This window comes from Dasypus novemcinctus, chromosome 29, assembly GCF_030445035.2.
Source record: "Dasypus novemcinctus isolate mDasNov1 chromosome 29, mDasNov1.1.hap2, whole genome shotgun sequence".
In the NCBI taxonomy this organism is placed as follows: domain Eukaryota; kingdom Metazoa; phylum Chordata; class Mammalia; order Cingulata; family Dasypodidae; genus Dasypus; species Dasypus novemcinctus.
The window spans coordinates 7,502,677-7,522,568 of record NC_080701.1 but is presented as its reverse complement, the minus strand read 5'-3'; the positions used below and the strand labels follow the sequence as shown (position 1 = coordinate 7,522,568).

General features: G+C 41.2%; 1 protein-coding gene and 1 long non-coding RNA gene across 6 annotated transcripts in view; one reads left to right on the top strand and one right to left on the bottom strand.

Moving 5' to 3' along the window:
• Nucleotides 1-782: 782 nt before the first annotated feature.
• LOC131276580 (uncharacterized) lies at nucleotides 783-6,735 on the bottom strand. Its single transcript, XR_009184038.2, has 3 exons — nucleotides 6,322-6,735; nucleotides 4,731-4,781; nucleotides 783-1,434 (listed from the first exon to the last, which is right to left on the bottom strand). It is a non-coding gene; the product is annotated as an uncharacterized lncRNA (long non-coding RNA).
• Nucleotides 6,736-6,797: 62 nt separating this feature from the next.
• The window catches only part of TUSC3 (tumor suppressor candidate 3), a 245,212-nt gene continuing 232,117 nt past the window's right edge, over nucleotides 6,798-19,892 (top strand). For all 5 annotated transcript variants that reach the window (XR_011647748.1, XM_071212625.1, XM_058289935.1 and 2 more), the window contains exon 1: nucleotides 6,798-7,118. Coding sequence is in view for 4 of the 5 variants with exons in the window: in XM_071212625.1 (XP_071068726.1) it covers nucleotides 6,807-7,118 (312 nt within the window). In the remaining variant the exon portion in view is untranslated. The remainder of the gene's footprint in view (nucleotides 7,119-19,892) is intronic.

The window sequence follows — 19,892 nt, the reverse complement described above, 5'->3', positions numbered from 1 at the left end:
AATCTTATCAAGTAATCTAATCAAAGTCCCCTCGGCTGAATTTAATGCAATCAAAGGGTATCACACCCAGAGGAAAAGATTAGTTAACACAGTCTTTCCCTTTTTGGGTTTCATAAAATAGTCTCAAACTGCCACAGCTACAGATGAAACAATATGCAAATGATATTATATATGTTTACTTTTGCTACTTTATTTTTTTTAGATTTTTTTAAATTTATTTATTTACTTCCCACACCCCACCCCACCCCCCCCCCCCCCCCCCCCGCCCCCGGTTCTCTCCTCTCTGTGTCTATTTGCTGCGTCTTGTTTCTTTGTCCGCTTCTATTGTCGTTAGTGGCACGGGAAGTGTGGGGGGCGCCATTCCTGGGCAGGCTGCACTTTCTTTCACACTGGGCGGCTCTGCTTATGGGGTGCACTCCTTGCGCGTGGGGCTCCCCTATGCGGGGGACACCCCTGCGTGGCGCGGCACTCCTTGCGCGCATCAGCACTGCACATGGGCCAGCTCCACAAGGGTCAAGGAGGCCCGGGGTTTGAACTGTGGACCTCCCATGTGGTAGACGGACGCCCTAACCACTGGGCCAAGTCCGTTTTCCCTACTTTTGCTACTTTAAAATAAAATAAGAAAATAATGTTTATGCTGAAAAAATAGCTAAACAGTTCTTTCTTTTCTGTCTTCTATTTTCCCTTTTGTCTAGAGAAAAGAAAGTTAGGTTAAAAATGTTAATACAAATGATTTACAGTACTAGGCACTATAATTATAGAGATTCACAAAGTAATGCATGTGATTATATTTGTTTATTAAGAACATTTCTATTTTTTGTCAATGTGGTACATTTATTCTTTTATATATATACATTATTTGATTTATATACTGATAAGTTATATTTCAAAGCTACAGGTAAAAGCTTTAAACTACCAATTTATGTATTTTTATATATTTGTATGCCTAAATACATACAAGGGAACATATATTAGTAGATCCTTTACTACACATATTGTTTCATGAAAATACAGAAAAAATAAAATTACAACTTTAGTCTTTTTTCTATACAGTTACCATTTTATTTTATGCCCAGATTAGCAGTTCATTTTTACCATAAGAGATTTTGTTTTTTAATATCCTCTCAAACCATTTTTCAAAAAAGATTACTTATTTTTGAAAGAAAGGTTAAGTTCCTAAAAATCATGTTTATTGCTGTGTCTTTTTACAAGATTGCCTGTGGGGAGCAGATGTGGCTCAAAGTGGTTGAGTGCCTGCTTCACCCATGGGAGGTCCCAGGTTTGGTCCCCGGAGCCTCCTAAAATTGAAAAACAAACAAACAAACAAAAAAGCAAACAAACGAAAAGACCATTTCAGGGGAGCCGATGTGGTTCCGTGGTTGAGTGCCGGCTTCCCACACACGAGGTCTGGGGTCCAATTCCTGGGTCTGGTACCTAAAAAAAAAAAAAACATTGCACGTAAATATTTTTGTCTTTTAGATACTTGAATTTTTGTCTTGAACTCTCTGGTAACTATAGGAAATGCCAAATACATGTTTTAAAATAAATAGCTACAAACACGCGAATATGGGAGCAAAGGGTAGACACTGATTACTGCTGGCTAGGAATCAAGAATAACAACAGGAGTGATAGTTAGTTGTGACCTGATGGGTGGGTGGGATTTCCAAGGACAGGTAGTGCAGGGAAGGCCATTCCACAAAGCTGTAGTGGTGACTGAGGCAGCAATGCACAGAAAGGTGGTTGAGCTGTGGTCTTCTAAGTGCCTTGATCACATCCCCCTAAAAGACTTGGGAAAACTATAGAGTCCCTTGTGCATCTTAAAGTAAACATCTAAAAGTTTTCATCATAAATTAAGAAGTAACCTGCAAGTTAAAAATATTGACATTTTAAAAATAAAGCTGTCATACCATATTTTAAAATGTTTCCAAAGGAACTGAAATGACAATCCTCATTAACTATTAAAAATGAACTATCAAATGAGGAGCTCTTCATTTTAACAAATATTTTATATTATCTCTTTATCACTTTGAACTTGTATTCCCATTCCATAGCTTCCATGGGACTTAAAAAAAAAAACCTTTTTAGGAAGTATGGCAGTTTGATACTATTTATAATTTCCACAAACAGATATTGATTATGTTTGTCAACTGGTCTGTTCCTCTGGGTGTGGTAACCTTTGATTGTGTTAAATTCAAAGTCTTTACGTTTACTTGATTAAATCAAGATTAGGGCTTTGATTCCATTAGGGCATGCAGGGATGACTCCCTGCCCCTTTGGAGGACTATATAAATGGACACTCGGTCAAGAACATGTAAGTAGACACAAGAGAGAAGATACACAGAGGGACGGAGACAGGCTTTTTTTTTTCAATTAATATATGCATGGATAAATATCAATTATTGCTAGGATGAGATAATATTCAGCATTATTCACTTCATTCTTATTTTAAATTTTTGTTTATGTTAATTATTAAGAAACTATGTTCACAAGAAGTACATGGGAATAGGAGCTTATCATAAAATCACTCAATTCTTTTAACTCCTTATGAGCTACATGTCAAAAATTACATTGCAATTTATCACAAAAGTATATATGATCTCTAGCAGATAACTGAATTATGTCCCCATTTGGTTTTTTTGAAAGCAAAAAATTAGAAGCCCCTGATTAGCAAATAGTGTTTTTTGGTCAGTCATTAAAATCAATACTTTTTTAACACCTATACTAATATTTAGAACTGTTCTCTTGTTTGGTGCCTTGAAAGCTTATTATCCCCTATCACAGTGTATTTTAGCATACTACTCAAGAAGGTTGAAAGATATTCAGTATTTTTCTTTTGTAAGGTAGGGAAAGCAATTGTGCCAAGAAAGGTAGTCAAGGACAACCAGTAACAGGCTTTTCACCTCTGACATTTTTTTCAAGATGACCAATTTTAGGAACTACACATAATAGTTGAGATTCTGGAAATTTATTCTTTTAAAACCATCTGTAACTATGTAGTTCTTGGAAAGTCCTTGTGCACACTCTAGAATTTTGCTATAAGCCATTATTAAGACTTTGGATTTCCTTTGAACCTAGCAGAAGCAACTGAAAATCTTTGGACTCAGGAGAGTGACATGATTACACTGTGCTTTAGGGAATAAACAGAACAGTTGGATTCATCCATTCACTCAACAAGTGCACTATTCTAGGTAATGTGGATTCAAAGATGAGGAAAGAAAGGCTTCCTGGAGTTTCCATTCTAATTGGGGAAAACTGACAAATAAATAGATTAGCATATTGCCAGGTAGTGATGGATGCTCTGAAAAACAGAGGGGTGTGTTTTTAAGTTTCTTACACTGTTCAAGCAAATACCACAAAACGGTTTGTGTTAAACAATGGGAATTCATTTGCTCATGGTTTGAGACTGGACAATTTCCAAATCGAGATGTCATCAAAGCAATGCTTTCTTCCTGAAGATGAAGGCACTCTGGGGCTTGTCTGCTGGTGATCCTTGATCCTTAGCTTGTCACATGGCAAGGCACCTGACACTATCTCCTGGTCTGTCCTTCTCTTCCCTTGATGTTCAGCTCTCACTTTCTGTGGCTTGCTTTTTGCCTGTCTGAATTTCATTTCACTTATAAGTCTCCACGAATAGAATTAAGACCCATCTTGATTGAGGTGGGTCACACTTTAACTGAAGTAACCTCATTAAAAGGTCCTAACTTACAGTGGGTGTAGCAGTTTGATATAGTTATGAATTCCAAAAATAGATACTGGATTATGTTTGTAAACCTGTCTGTACCTGGGCATGATTAAATTATGATTAGGGCTTTGATTGGACCATTTCAGTAGGCTACTCAGTCCTCACCTCTTCGTGGGTGGGGACTCACAGATAAAAGGCACGGAGAAGGACAGAATTGGAGGGTTGTTAATGATGGAGTTTTGATGTTGGAGTTTGATGCTGAAGTCTTAAGCTGGAGCTGCGGGAAGTAAGCACACAGAAGAGAAGCAATCCCCAGGAAGAGAGGAATCCTGAGCCTGGGGAGAAGCAAGACCTGGGAAAAGAGGAGCCCAGGAAGCCTGAAGCCTGGCAGATGTTGGCAGCCATCTTGCTCTAATACATGGAAATAGATTTTGGTGAGGGAAGTAAGCTATTCTTTATGGCCTGGTATCTGTAAGCTCCTACCCCAAATAAATACCCTTTATAAAAGCCAATAGGGGGAAGCGGACTTGGCCCAATGGATAGGGCAGCGGCCTACAACATGGGAGGTCTGTGGTTCAAACCCTGGGCCTCCTTGACCCGTGTGCAGCTGGCCCATGTGCAGTGCTGATGTGCACAAGTGCCCTGCCACGCAGGGGTGTCCCCCGTGTAGGGGAGCCCCACGTGCAAGGAGTGCGCCCCGTAAGGAGAGCCGCCCAGCGCGAAAGAAAGTGCAGCCTGCCCAGGAATGGCACCGCACACACGGAGAGCTGACACAGCAAGATGACACAACAAAAAGAAACAAAGATTCCTGGTGCCACTGATAAGGATAGAAGTGGTCACAGAAGAACACACAGCAAGTGGACACAGAGAGCAGATAACTGGGGGGGGGGGGGGGGAGGGGAGAGAAATAATAAAAAAACAAATCTTAAAAAAAAAAAAGCCAATAGGCTTCTGGTATTTTGTATCCGCACCCTTTTGGTTGACTAATACAGTGGGTTCACACCCACAGGAATGAATTATGTTTAAGAATAAAAATATTCTTATATACCTTATCCTAGACAATGTGGATGAAAAGCTTCTGCCTCTTGGAGTTTTCATCCTAATGGGGAAGAATGGAAATAAAGTCAGGTAATGATAAGTGCTATAAAAAAGTTAACAGAAAGCATAAATGGAACTACATAGACAAAATCCTGAAAAATCCACAAAGCTCCTAGAGCAAATAAACAAATTCAGTAAAGTGGTGGGGTACAAGATTAACATTCAAAAATCAGTAGTATTTCTATTCACTACTAATCAGCAATCTGAGGAGGAAATGATGAAAAAAAATTATTTACAATGGCAACTAAAAGAATTAAATATCTAGGAATGAATTTAACCAAGATGTAAAGGACTTGTACGAGAAAGCTACAAAACATTGCTAAAATATTCATGGTTGGAAGACTAAATATTGTTAAGATGTCATTTCTACCCAGAATGACTTACAGAATCAAGGCAATCACAACTAAATTCCAACAGCCTTCTTTGCAAAGGAAAAGCCAATCATCAAATTTATATGGAGTGGTAAAGGGCCCAAATTACCCAAAGCCATTTTGAAAAAGAAGAGTGAAGTTGGAGACTCACATTTCCTGATCTTAAGATTATTACAAAGCCATAGTAATCAAAACAGCATGCTACTGTCACAAGAACAGACATATAGACAAATGGAATTGAACTGAGAGTTTATTAATCAAGCCTTACCTTTATGGCCAAATGATTTTTGACAAGGTGGCAAAAACCAATCAATTGGAAGACTGGATCTCCATTTGCAAAAGAATGGAGGATGCCTACCTCCTACCTTATATAAAAATCAACTCAAAATGGATTAAAGACCTAAATATAAGAGCCACAGCTCTCAAATTCCTAGCAGAAAATGTAGGCAGCATATTCAGGACATTATGGTAGGCAACAGTCTTAGGCTTTATACCCAAAGCACAAGCAAGGAAAGAAAACAGATAAATGAAAATTAAAAACTTTTGTGCCTCGAAGAACTTTATCATGAACATGAAATGACAACCTACACAATGGGAGAAAATGTGTGGAAATACACATACAGGTTGAATATCCAGAATATATAGAGAAAATTTCAACTTAACCACAAAAAAGATAAACAATCCAATTTTAAAATGCGCAAAAGACTTGAATAGACCTCTCTCCAAAGAACATATACAAATGGACAAAAAGGACATGAGAAAATGCTCAACCTCATTATCCATCAGGGAAATACAACTCAAAACCACAATGAGGTTCAATTTCACACCCACTAGAATGGCTACTATTAAAAAAAAGGGAAAATTTAAAGTGTTGGAGCAGATGTGGAGAAATATAAACAGGCATTCATCGCTAGCAGCAATGTAAAACGCGGCAGCCCCTGTGGACCACACTTTGGCAGTTCCCCGGGAAGGTATAGATTGACCCTCTGACCTAGTAACCCACTTCTAGGTGTACACCCCAAAGAACTGAAAGCAGGAACTCAAGCAGGTATTCGCACACCATTGTTCATAGCAGCGTTATCCGTAATTGTCAAAAGATGGAAGCAGCCTAGTGTTACTTTTTAAAATGCGGACTTTCAGAGAGTAGGAATAGCATTAAGTCCTGCTCACTTTTGCGTCGGAAGTGCCTAGTACAGTGCCTGGGATGCCCAATGAACACCACAGGCACGAATGAATGGACTAAGCGGTGCCTGAGTGAGTTCCTCCAGACCCCCAGTTAGGGCTGGAAGGAACAGCTGTGAGGTTGTGGGACGGCCTCCTGGCACCCAGGGGGCTTTGGAGTAAACGTCCGAGGCCTGGGGGAGGCTCATGGTGGAGACAGAGCTGTGCCGCGCCAAATGTCCGGTGGGAGCGGAGCTTGTAGGTGTCTAGAGCAGGCAGCGCCGTACTCATCCCATCCCTCGGGGAGGGGGGCAATCGGGGCCGCCCGAGGGAGCGTGTTGGAAGAGGGGGCGTCTCGCCAGCCGGGCACCCGGCTCCGCGCAGGGGGCGGCAGGCCCGCGCCTCGCCCGCCGCGCGCCCCCCGCCGGCCGCCCGCGCTCGCCACGCCCACTTCCTGCGCCCCGGCGCGGCGGGCCCCTCGCGCGGTGACCCGGATGCGCTGCCAGCCGCCCATCCCGCGTCCTCGGCCGCCGCCCGCGTCTCCCGCCGCGCCGCCGCCGTCTCCGCGAGAGCCCGGCCGGGGGGCCCCCGGCGGCGTGCCCGGCGGCCGCGGGCGCCGCGAGGAGCTGGGCGCGCACGGCTACCGCGCGTGGAGGCGGCGCTGCCCGGCGGCCATGGCGGGCGCTCCTTCACGCCGCAGGCCGGCGGGCCGGCGGCCGTGGGCCCTGCCGGCCGGCAGCTTCCCCTTCCTGCTGCTGCTGCTGCTCCTGTGCATCCAGCTCGGCGGCGGGCAGAAGAAGAAGGAGGTAGGCCCGGCCCGCGGCCCGGCCCCGGCGGCGCGCCGCGTTGCTAGGCAGCCGGGCGCGCGGGGGCGAGGCCTGCGGCGGGCGCGGGGCCGGCCTCGCCCGGGGGTGGAGCCCGGCTGGGGGGTGGGGGGTGGGGGGTGAGCCCAGCTCGGGTAGGGGGGGGTGAGCCCATGCGTGGGGGTGGAGCCTAGCTCGGGGGGGGGGTGGGGGGTGAGCCCAGCTCGGGTAGGGGGGGGTGAGCCCATGCGTGGGGGTGGAGCCCTGCTCGGGGGGGGGGGGTGGGGGGTGAGCCCAGCTCGGGTAGGGGGGGGTGAGCCCATGCGTGGGGGTGGAGCCCTGCTCGGGGGGGGGGGGGGTGAGCCCAGCTCGGGTAGGGGGGGGTGAGCCCATGCGTGGGGGTGGAGCCCTGCTCGGGGGGGGGGGGTGTGAGCCCAGCTCGGGTAGGGGGGGGGGGTGAGCCCATGCGTGGGGGTGGAGCCCAGCTCGGGGGTGGGGGTGGGGGGTGGAGCCCAGCTCGGGGGGGGGGGTGTGAGCCCAGCTCGGGGGGTGGGGTGGGGGGTGAGCCCAGCTCGGGGGTGGGGTGGGGGGTGAGCCCAGGTCGGGTGGGGGGGGGTGAGCCCATGGGTGGGGGTGGAGCCCAGCTCGGGGTGTGGGGGGAGCCCAGCTCGCGTGGGGGTCAGCCCCGCGCTGCCTCCCCCGAGGCCGGGGCGCCCCTTGCGCGGGCCGCCGGGCGGCGGGAGCCGCGGAGGGGCGCGTGGTGTCCCCGGGCCCGGGGCGAGTACTCGCAGGCCTCCGGGAACCTTTTGTCCCGTCGGGCTGAGTGCGCGGCCCCCTGCGTGAGCCTTTTCAGGGGTAACGGCCTCGCCTTGTGTCTGAAGTTCTGTCTTCTTAGGCGTTTTGAAAGGGGCATGTTCATTTTTTTTTTCCCCCCATTATGTTGAACTCGTATAATCGCGTGCGTGAGGCAGATTCATTCGTGAAGTTCTGGTAGCTTGATGACACGCTGGTAAGTTTGTTGAGAGCAGCGTTTGAGGTCAATGACCTTGTTTAAAGTACTTGTCAGATTATTTGTGAATTTCAGGTGCCCATCGTTACCAGGGACCCAGCAGCATAAAAAAAAAATTGAACGGTTGCAGAAGTTTCTAATTGTAAATCATGTAGATACGAGTACTCAGCTTATATAATTTAAGATGGTTTAAACAGGTACACCCACACATGGTTCAGAATCTCAGTCGGGGTTAAAATATTACCGCAATTTTCTTCATAACTCGGTGGAGAGAGTGAAGGGGGGAAAATTTTGCCTTCTGATTCCTTTTCTCGTGAAACAGCCCTGTACTCAATATTAACGAACTTCTTTTTAACTTTTTAATTTTATCATGATGGCAGGGCTTACAGAATGCTTGGTGTAGTTCTGATAAGAGGTTTAGAGAAGGACTGCTATTAAATTAAAATTATACTTTCAAATATAAATTAAATATATACCTCCTGGCACTTGACCCATATCACTTTCCAGGGATTTTAGATTTCATGGTTTTTCATGAGAAAGCTGGAGATTGAAAAGTAGACAGCTTTTGTGGTTTACCCAGAGCAGAGGGCAATAAAAATTTTTTTTCAATCTTCTAGAAAGATGACTATAACCACATTTATTTAAAAGAAATAGTCTGAAAAGTGTACATGTTCATAGCATTTATGATTGTAAGACTACTTTAACACGTGAAAATGTTTGCTCATTCAGTATAATTAAATATAAATTTCAATATCTGCTATTGAAACTTGTTTTTACAAAGATACCTTGAAAGTGAAAAATTAGAAAATTATTGAGAATTATAAAAGGATGTCTTCCAAAAATACTCCATTTTCTTCAAATAATAGAGCCTAATTATATATGCTGGCAATGCCATTTATTTATGTATTACTTAAGGAAAAGAAGGGTAAAACAATAATTTAAATAGTTGAAGTTTTGACCCTTTCCTCTGGCATGTGTACCCATGAAATGTTGGCCAGTTTTATATCTGGTCCTCAATTCAAAAACAAATCTCTTGCAATGTTGGAAGAAGAACATCTTTACTGAAAGTATTGAGAAGTGACTGGTCACCATTGCACCACTTTCTAGGGGCTATTCAAGGGTTGTTCTGACCATACATATTTATTTCTTCCAACCTGGTGCTTAGTATAAGATTTTATATCATTGTACCAAAAGCTATAGCAGCTGGAACCAATTTACCACAATAAATATTACTGGCACATATACCAGAATAGTTGATTTGGCACGGCCAGTGTATACTCCTCCAGAGGAAGCCAAATTGAAGTTTTGAGTTGAGCCTGGAATCAAGAATGGACATTGGTAGCTTTTAAGGAATTCATAGTTATGGCAGTAATGTTACTCCTGTAGACTTTCAAATCAGACAGATGATCCCATTACAGCTTAGTCCCTATTTAATTGTAGGACATTGGGCAAACCACTTAATCTCCTTGAATTTTAGCATCCTCATTTAAAAACAACAGAAATGATACTTCCATCTCAGGATTAAATAAGACTATGTAACATGCTTAGTGCAGTGCCTGGAACATCACATATGCTTAGTAATTGATAGCTACACATACTTTAGTCCTCATTTACACTGTATGTATGATGAGATTCCAAAATGTGGTATGAAGTTTTTAAACATTTTTTTTTTAACTGAAATAAACTGACTTTATAATAGTAGTAAATTTCCTGGTTACTGGGATAAATTATTACTTACTGTATTATGAAACACTAAAATTTTCAGCTCTTATGTTGTTTGAGATCATGGAAGATCTCATGTTTTCGCATCATCGAAGAATCGGTGCTGTTCTGTGGATGTGTGTGTATATGTATATGTGTATATGCATACTGCTTCATGAAGACATTTGCATTCATTAAAAAGTTAGTCTCCATTTAAGAATATGTTCAAGAGAAATAGTTTAGCAAATAGGCAAAGAAGATGGATAAGATTTTAGTAATTATTTTCCTTAATTACATTGAATATAACCATTACAAATTCATTTTTGAATTCTCATATGTGAGGTGAATTTTTGGGAGACTTTGGCCTCTAGTATACAGCTCTATTTCTAGCTCATCGTATGTTTCCTTTGTCTTGATGGTTTCTCACATTGTTAGCACTAATTTGATAATCAGCCCCATTTAGAATGGTCTTAATTTATAATGACCTCTTTTGGTAATGTAAGAAGCTCAAATTCTGTAATGATGACCAACAGGCTTAAAAACTGTTATGATTATTAAATCGATATACTAAGCAAATGATTAGCTAATAAGCTATGCCATATGGGAGTGGTCACAATGCATATTTATAATTTTGGCGAAATTGTAGAAGTTTATAAATATTTAAGAGAGAAGTAATGTTTGCCTAAATGAAACATAATTCAGTGATCTCTGATAGTTTCCTTATGTGATTAATGGTTTTAAGCTTATTTTACAATGAGATGTATATATCTAATTATAGAGACTGTACGCTCTTAGCCAATGATGAAAAGGAAGATGGTGGAGGTAAACATTAGATCTTTACATCAGATAAAGAAATTAAGTAGAACCAAAAATTTGCAAACATATTACAACTTTAAGAAACATAGTAACTATACATTGACAGGTATACATACATACCCAGGTTATGCTTACAGCAGGCTTTTTTCTCTGTTAGAGTATCACCTTATATAGTGATGGGAAATGACAGACTTACCTGGAGTGGTCCAAGTTTCTTGTCAAGAATGGTGAATGTTAGTCTGCCACCATTTCACAGATGATGGCTGAAGACACGGCAGTCCAGTGTGAGAGACAAGGGATGGTTTATTACTTGCAGCAAGAGGGTTGCCAGACTTAACGTTTGTGCTGGTTTCTTGAGATTCAGTTCCCACAGGGCAACATGAAGAGAGCCAGATGTTGTCCACACCTGTAGTAAGAGCTTAACAGCTTAGGGAACCCAAGTCATCTCTAATAATGCAGGTATTAGGTTTCTTCAGAGAACCAGAACCAAAATATGTGTGTGTATATGCATAGCATGAGATTTATTATAGGAATTGGCTCATGCGACTGAGGGGATTGGCAAGGCTGAATTCTGTAGGGTAGGCCTCAAGATGGTAACTCTGATGAAAGTTTTGATAAATTCCCCATGAGAAAGGAGCTGACTGAAGTAGAGATAGAAATTCTTTTAGCATTCTGAAATCATCAGTTCTTCCTTTAAGGGCTCAACTGATTGGATGAGACTTCTCTCTCTGTTGAAGGCAATTGCCTTTGTTGATTTTAGATGTAGTTAGTGATACATGTAATCAACTGAGAACTGATTTAAATTCTTTAAATACCCTCACAGTAACAGTCAAGCCAGTTCTTATTTGACTGAAGAACTGGGCACTGTAACCTTGCCAAGTCTACACATGAACTTAATTATCACAATGTGCATTAACCTTCTCTGACCTTTGCCCTTTTGGGAGATGTTCTTTATTTAACTGGAAAGTAAACAAACTTGCTTTTGGTTCTCGAAGGGCACATTTTGTCTTCCAAGGCTGTGGTCCAGAACAAAGCCTGTCATTGCTTCAGCTCACAAGATGTATAGAAATCCATGAAGAATTGTCTCCCGATACTCCTAAGTAAGAGGTAGTAAATTTACCAAAAGATAATATTTAGGATGTTTTCCTCCTCATCTATTCACTACTCATATCTTCAGTGCTGTAAATGTGCTCTGTTCTGCATGTAAGACACAGAGAAAGGAAAAGAGCAGAAACAGGTAATCCGAGGCATTCTGAGCCCTGATTCATTAACTGTTCTTTTGCTACTTTTAATATTTTCATTCTCTCTTTAGCCCTAAGTATTCATTGATTTTGGATGTCATTTTGATCTTTCTGCCCATGTCTGATTTGGTTACCTCAGTGGTCTCTGGAATTTGTTTGGCTTATCTGACTGTCATGACTGTTTCTTTCTATAAGAATCCCTCCTGGAATGTCATTCTAATTCCTCCAAGGTAGAAAACTTGCCTTTGGTTATGTATAGATGTAACTGTGTTCCCTTGCTGGAAAATAGGAAGATGACTAACAAATGGCTGTTTGTTATATAATTGTTACATAATTGTGTATGCATGTGTGTGAAACAGGTAATATTTCTGTCTACCTTCATCGAGAACTTTTTTCTCTTTTTATATTGAAATACTTTTGAACTTACAGGGTAGTTCCAAAAATAGTATAAACCCTATACAGAGAACTCCAACATACTATCACCCCCCCTACCCAGATACACAGATCTACCAATTTTAACATTTTGCCATATTTGCTTGCTCTATGTATGTATGTATGTATGTATGTATGTATCTACCTATCTATCTATCTGACTATCTCACATCTCCATTTTCTGGATGCTTGAGTGTAGGTTTTATACATCATGCTCCTTCAATACTTAATATTGCCATTTACATTTCCTAAGAACAAGGATATTCACTTCCATAACTACCAGAAGTGCACTTATTACACTGACATTTAACATTGATGTAAAGCTTATAATCTTTGTTCCAGTTTTTCATATGTCCCTTTCAGCCTTTTATCCTCCTTAGGCCCATACAGGATCATATTGCATTTAATTCTCATTGTCCCTTTAGTTGCTCTTTTTTAAAATTTAGTTGTGGGAGTATATATACCACATGAACTTTCTCATCTCAGCCACTTCCATGCATACCATTCGGTGGGACTAAGCACATTCTTAATATTGTGAACCTCTCACCACTTTCCATAGTTAAACTTCCCCATTTCTCCAACAAGAAACCCTGCACTGCTATGTATTAACTCCCATTTCAACCTGTCCACCACCCCTGGTAACCTGTACTCTAATTTCTATCATTGTGTGCTGGCATGTTCTCTGATAGTTTCTTTGTAGATACCAGATGGCTTAAATTTAACATCCTAAATCAATGGCAATCTCATTTGCTTTCATGCCAACTTAACTTCAGTTGTATGCAAAAACTATGTTCCTATTCCCCAGTCTTTATGTAATTCTTGCCACAGATTACATATTTGTACATTGTGAGTTCCAAACCGTTGTTTTATCATTACATTTTATGCATTTGCATTTTAGATCTTGAAGAAAGTAAAATGTGTAGTTACAAGCCCAAAATATGATAATTATAATTGTACTCTTGGGAAGCGTATTTGGCTCAACGGATAGAGCATCCGCCTACCACGTGGGAGGTCCAGGGTTCAAACCCAGGGCTTCCTGATGTGTGATGAGTTAGTCCACGCTCAGTGCTAATGCGCGCAAGGAGTGCCGTGCCATGCAGGGGTGTCCCTGCGTAGGGGAGCCCCATGCGCAAGGAGTGTGCCCCGTAAGGAGAGCCGCCCAGTGTGAAAAAAGTGCACCCTGCCCAGGAGTGGTGCTGCACACATAGCTGATGCAGCAAGATGACACAACAAAAAGAGACCACATTCCCGGTGCTGCTGACAAGAATACAAGTGGACACAGAACACACAGCAAATGGACACAGAGAGCAGACAACTGGGGGGGGGGGGGGTTGGGGAAGGGGAGAGGAAAAAAATTGTACTCTTTGCTATAGTCCATTATTTATAGTCTTTTTAACTTTCTCTGGCCTTTCTTACAGGGCTGGTCTAGTGATGATGAACTACTTTAGTGTTTTGTTTTTTTTTTAAATTTGGGAATGTCTTAATCTTTCCCTTTTTAAAGTTTTGCCAGGTATAGAATTCCTTGTTGGCAGTTTCTTGCTTTCATCAATTTAAATATGTCATCCCATTGCCGTCTCTCCTCCATGGTTTCCAGTGCAATTATGGCATTTAATCTTGTTGAGGCTCCCTTGTACACGACTTGTTGTTTCTCTCTTGGGGCTTTCAGAATTCTTAATAAGCCATGAGATGGGTTTATTTGAGTTAATCCTGTTTGGAGTTCATTGAATGTATTGGATGTGTATATTCATGTCTTTCATTACATTCGAGAAGTTTTCAGCTATTATTTCTTTGAGTATTTTCTCTGACACTTTTTCTTGCCAAAATGTGTGTGTTGGTACACTTGATGGTGTCACATGGGTTCTTTAGGCTCTGTTGACTTTTCTACATTCTTCTAGTCTACTTCTCAGACTGAATGAATTCAGTTGTCTTAACTTGAAGTTCATGGATATTTTCTTCTGCCAGCTCCAATATGCTATTGAGCCCCCACAGGGGATTTTAAATTTCTGTTACTATGGTCTTCAGCTTCATTTGGTTTCTTTTCATTATTTTCAGCTCTCTATTGATATTCTTTTTGTGTTAATCTGTAATTTCCCTGATATCCTTTAGTTCTTAATCTATATTTCCTTTATGTCTTTGAGCATATTTAGGGCCTTTTTAAAAATTGGTCCTTGTCTGATACTTCTTAGGTCTAGTCCTCGTCATTGAGGCCTCTGATACTTTAATCTTTCCTTTTCCGTGGGCCACCACTTCCAGTGTCCTAGTATTTTTTTAACCGGTTGTTGAAATCTGGACATTTTGATATTTTAATGTAATATTGTTGGAAGTTAGACTCTGTGGCATCTGTTCCTTAGCTCATATCTGAGTATTGTAGTGTTATAAGAGATGTTTCCTTGAAATTTAGGAGAAAAGAAAAGGAAGAAAGAAAAACACATTCTTCTTTGCAGATTTATCTGTGCGAGCGCAGGAGTGCACTGCTTCAGGACGCAGCGAGTTTAGGGACTAGCTCGGGGTCAAGGCCTAGTGCCCTCTCGTTCCTTTCTGTAGATCCTGCTGTCTTATGCCCAAGTGGCCTTCGGTATTCCCCTGTTAGCAGGTTCTGAAGATCCCCAGTTTCCTCAGGCCCTGGGCACTGTACTATTCCTACAGCCAGCAGCCCATCATGAAGGTAGTGCCACTTGATTGCTGTCCCACAGCGTTCTGCAGGAGAGCTCTGTGTGCTGTCTTCTGCATGCTCAGCAGGTTCTGGGATGGCAAGCCCCTCAGGTCACCTCCATAGATTGGGCCAGACACGCTTGCTCTCGAATGTGCAAGAGAGTTACAATGCTCCTTCCAGAACCGGGACTAGGGATTTGCACAGCAAGCGGGGCTCAGCCCCTGCCAAGCTGGTGGGGGTAGAGAGGGACAGCCAGGCCCCACCAGATCCTACCACTCTTATGTAGCCTTTTGCCTGATTCATTGTGCTTCCTGTTGCTGTAGTCCTTTCACTGCTTTCTGGAGCTTTTAGAAAGATTTTTCTGCCAGTTCTCGCTCGTTGTTTAAAGCTTCTGTGGGGGCCGGAGCCCTGAAGCATCTTACTCTCCGCCATTTTGATCAGAGCGGCCCTTCATCCACTTTTTCTCTCTCTCTATTGGGTGAAATTTTTGGGCATCATCTCAAATTGACCATGACTAAATAAGAACTCTTAGTCCTTTTCTCTGCCCATCTGGTCCATCTGTTTTCTTACTGCTGTTAACAGTGCTGTTTTATGGGGAACATATTTTAATATCCCAGAATCTCATTTTTTTTTTTCAATGTAATCATTTACTACTATATCTTTGTAGCTCTTATCCTTAATTTTGTACATGGATTTAAGGGGAGTATTATACAAAACTATTCCTTATATTATACTAGATGTGTAAAACATATAAGTAAATATTTAAATTTTAAACTCTACTCAATACCTGAGGAAGAAAAGGTCAACAGCGAGCTTATAGAATGTTTTGAAACCTGTGATAAAAGAATTAACATAGAATGTCATTCTGAAGGCATTAAAGAACTGAACAAGTTAAGAATAAAGGGAATTCTTGACAGGCATGTTCATTATTATTAAACTTTTGGTTGATCAGGGAATCATACCTATCTAGGTTGACATTTCAAAGTAAATTTTCTTTCCTTTGCATGTTACCACAAGAACTCAAGTACCTTTAATGAAAAGGATCACTTGAGTACAGGTAAAATACTTTTAGAAATGATTTTATTAAATGGAAATATTTGTTTATTTTAGAAGTATGTATTTTTTTAGAGATGGCCTAACGTTGCCAATATGATTTGATTAAATGTTTTGAAATATTTTGGTTCAGTCTTCTCTGCTTGCAGATGGAAGCAAATTATGACAAATTGATTCATAGGAGTTTTGTAAAACTTAAGGTACAAAATTGTTTATAAATTGTGGAATATGTTTATCATAGTAAATATTACATTGCATCAGATAGCTTAGTATGATTTACTGAATTTGATACATTTGGAGGTTGAAAATAAGCCTCAAATTATATCAGGAAATGAAAAAAAGTTACAATATAGCAGATAGGATGTAAGCATTTCACTTAGATTATATATACAATCTTTACAACACCTTTGCAGGGTGGTTGTGGCAGATAGTTTGCCATACTTTTGCCTTTGCTGACAGTCCTTTGGTTTGGTGTAAGTATTGGCAGAATTTAGTCTCCCAAGTCCCAAGAAATACATTTTTATTAGTAAAAAAAAATCATCAGGATTACTTCAGCACCTTGCAGGTTATTGGTTTAGGAATGAGCACATGACCCAATTATGGGGCTTCTGTGAAAGTTTGCTCCTCCTTCATGAAGGACACTGGAAAGGGACGTTCTCTCCTGCTGGAAATGTGTATGAGAATGTGATGCTTGAGTTGCTGAGGCTGTCTTGTAATTGTGAAAGTATGGGCAAAACCAATATATATGTTCAGAATGGCAGAGTAGAAAAAGGGGTGAGGCACAGGTCCTTTATGACATGACCTAACTAGTCTTGTGATTGCCTTAACTCTAGACTTCTTGTCCTGGGATTAATCACCTTATTGTTTGAGACATTTCAAATTCTTTATTATTTTTTTAATATCTGAAAGCATTCTACCAAGGGAGGTAGCACTGTAGTAAGGGATTGCTCGGTATTGTGCAAATTAAAATTTACAACCTTACTCCAAAGACCTTGTTCTACTCTGTTTTAATAACTTAAGAATTACCTACCTATAAGACCAGATTTATGAGTTAGATTTTAAATATTAGTAGAGGACCATTTGGGTGCAGATAGCCCTCCCTGAACCTTGTGGACACTTCCCTGTACTTGATTTTTCTACAGCATTTGACATACTTGGCCACTTCTTCCTTGAAGCTTTGCCATCTCTGGCTTTTATGCCATGACCTTACGTGGTTTTAACCCAGAATGAAGGCGACCAAAGATTGTTTGAATGCCACTATCTCCTCTTCAATTTTGTTTGCTATTGATTTTGTCACTTTTCTTTGACCCCTAATTGAGACCTGTCATACTTACTGCATACAATTTGAGTTGGTCTTTCTTTGCCATTTGCTTTCTCATTCTCTTTTTCTTACTTTATTTTTGGTAGTGTTATAGAATGGAATTAGGATGTTTATCTTTCCAAATAACTTCATCTAAGAGCACATTTTCTTTAAAAAATAGGCATGGTAATACCTTGCAGAGTTGTTTTGAAGGTAAAGTGAAATAAAATGTTCACTTATAAAATGTTCTGGATCCTTTGATATTAACTTTGTGTTCTTGGGTATGCCTCTTAACCTTTTTGAGCATCAGTGTTCTCAATACAAATGAGGAGTTGTACAAGGCCAGAGTTCTAAACCTTGGGATAATAGAAGTGTCCCATGGGTCCTCTGAGATTATATATAGCATTTTTCATTTATGGCATAAATGAACATCTGTAGTTTTTAGTAGGTTCTAAAAATGGTTAAGAACCACTGGATTAGATACTTGTTTAGATCCTTTCTAGATTTTAAGATTGTGTGAAATATGGCACTAAAATGATTTATGGTGGTTTCTCAAAATAGTAAAGCTAATTTTATGTTTCCGAAGATGAGTCATAATAACAGTTCTGCTTTGATTTGATTACAATTTCCTTATCATATAGAAGCCTAAATAGCATTAATTCTCAACCAGTTAATTGAGGTATATGATCTGAAAGGAATAACTAAAACCATGGTTAAGCTATTGAAGTTCTTTTATTTGAATATCAAATAGCAATTAAATTTACACTCCCCTTTGCCTGTTTAAATATCTAATCTGCAAAGCCACAAATTAAAACATTGAGCTATTTTTGAGCAATTCTGCTGTTTTCAAAGCACTTCATATATATATCAGCTGTAGTAACTCATGATAGACAAGAAAACTTAGAGAAGTTGTAATTTGTCTAAATGTGCTCGTTACTGCTGCTCTCTTTTGCTCTGTGTACATCTTACAGAATAGAAAGAAAATATTTCACAATGTAACGGAATTATTTTGGGGAAAAAGGCGTATTATGTTTTCCTTTCCTACTTATCCATTACCTTGTAAAGTTCCTTCTGTAAAGTTTGGTTAGCCTTTGTCATTTCTGTACATAGATTACATTGCTTTTTGTTTTTTCATTTTCACAAGATTGCATTATCACACAGCAAGTAGATGATCCTGGGGAGCTTTCTGTACTATTTTTATTGATTTGTTACTAAAGTATAAACTACTTGAGTCTTTTGTGTCTTTGCTATTGCCAGTGCAGAAGGTCAAGGTAGATAAGCCTATTGGTTTATGACTGCTTATCTGGTTATTGATTTAAGTATAGTTCTAAATATTTTTCATATCATGTCCATTTTGATTATTTGAAATAAGAGTAATAAAATTGAAGTGGAAAATATATTTGAGTGTCACCTTCCTAAAATAAGGCATATGTTACTGAACAAAGAGCTAAATTATTCTAAAATGTGATCTCTTAGCAAATATTTATTGATGATTACTACATGTCAGGCACCACACTGTATTTTTTTGTCTTTATTTTTTTAATATTATATTAAAAAAATATGAGGTCCCCATATACCCCCAAGCCCCCTCACCTGACTCCTCCCCCCGTAACAACAACCTCCTCCATCATCATGAGACGTTCATTGTGCTTGGTGAATACATCTCTGAGCACCGGTGCACCTCATGGTCAGTGGTCCGCACCATAGCCCACACTCTCCCACAGTCCACCCAGTGGGCCATGGGAGGACATACAATGTCTGGTAACTGTCCCTGCAGCACCACCCAGGACAACTCCAACCCCCGAAAACGCCCCACATCACATCTCTTCCTCCCACTCCCTACCCCCAGCAGCCACCCATGGCTACTTTCTCCACACCAATGCCACATTTTCTTCGATTATTAATCACAATAGTTCATGAATAGAATATCAGTAAGTGCACTCTTTTTTTAAAATTTTTTTTATTTTTTATTTTTTTAAGATTTATTTATTTTTATTTAATTTCCCCCCCTCCCCTGGTTGTCTGTTCTTGGTGTCTATTTGCTGCGTCTTGTTTCTTTGTCTGTTTCTGTTGTCGTCAGCGGCACGGGAAGTGTGGGCGGCGCCATTCCTGGGCAGGCTGCACTTTCTTTTCACGCTGGGCGGCTTTCCTCACGGGCGCACTCCTTGCGCGTGGGCCTCCCCCACGCGGGGGACACCCTTGCGTGGCAGGGCACTCCTTGCGCGCATCAGCACTGCGCATGGCCAGCTCCACACGGGTCAAGGAGGCCCGGGGTTTGAACCGCGGTATGGTATGACGGACGCCCTAACCACTGGGCCAAAGTCCGTTTCCCAGTAAGTGCACTCTAATCCATACTCTATTCCTCCATCCTGTGGACCTTAGAGTGGTTTTGTCCACTCCACATCTATATCAAGAGGGGGCTTAGATTCCACATGGATGCTGGATGCAATTCTCCTGCTTTCAGTTGTAGGCACTCTTGGCTCCCTGGTGTGGTGGTTGACCTTCTTCACCTCCATGTTAGCTGAGTGGGGTAAGTCCAATAAACCAGAGGGTAGGAGTTTCAAGTCTGTTG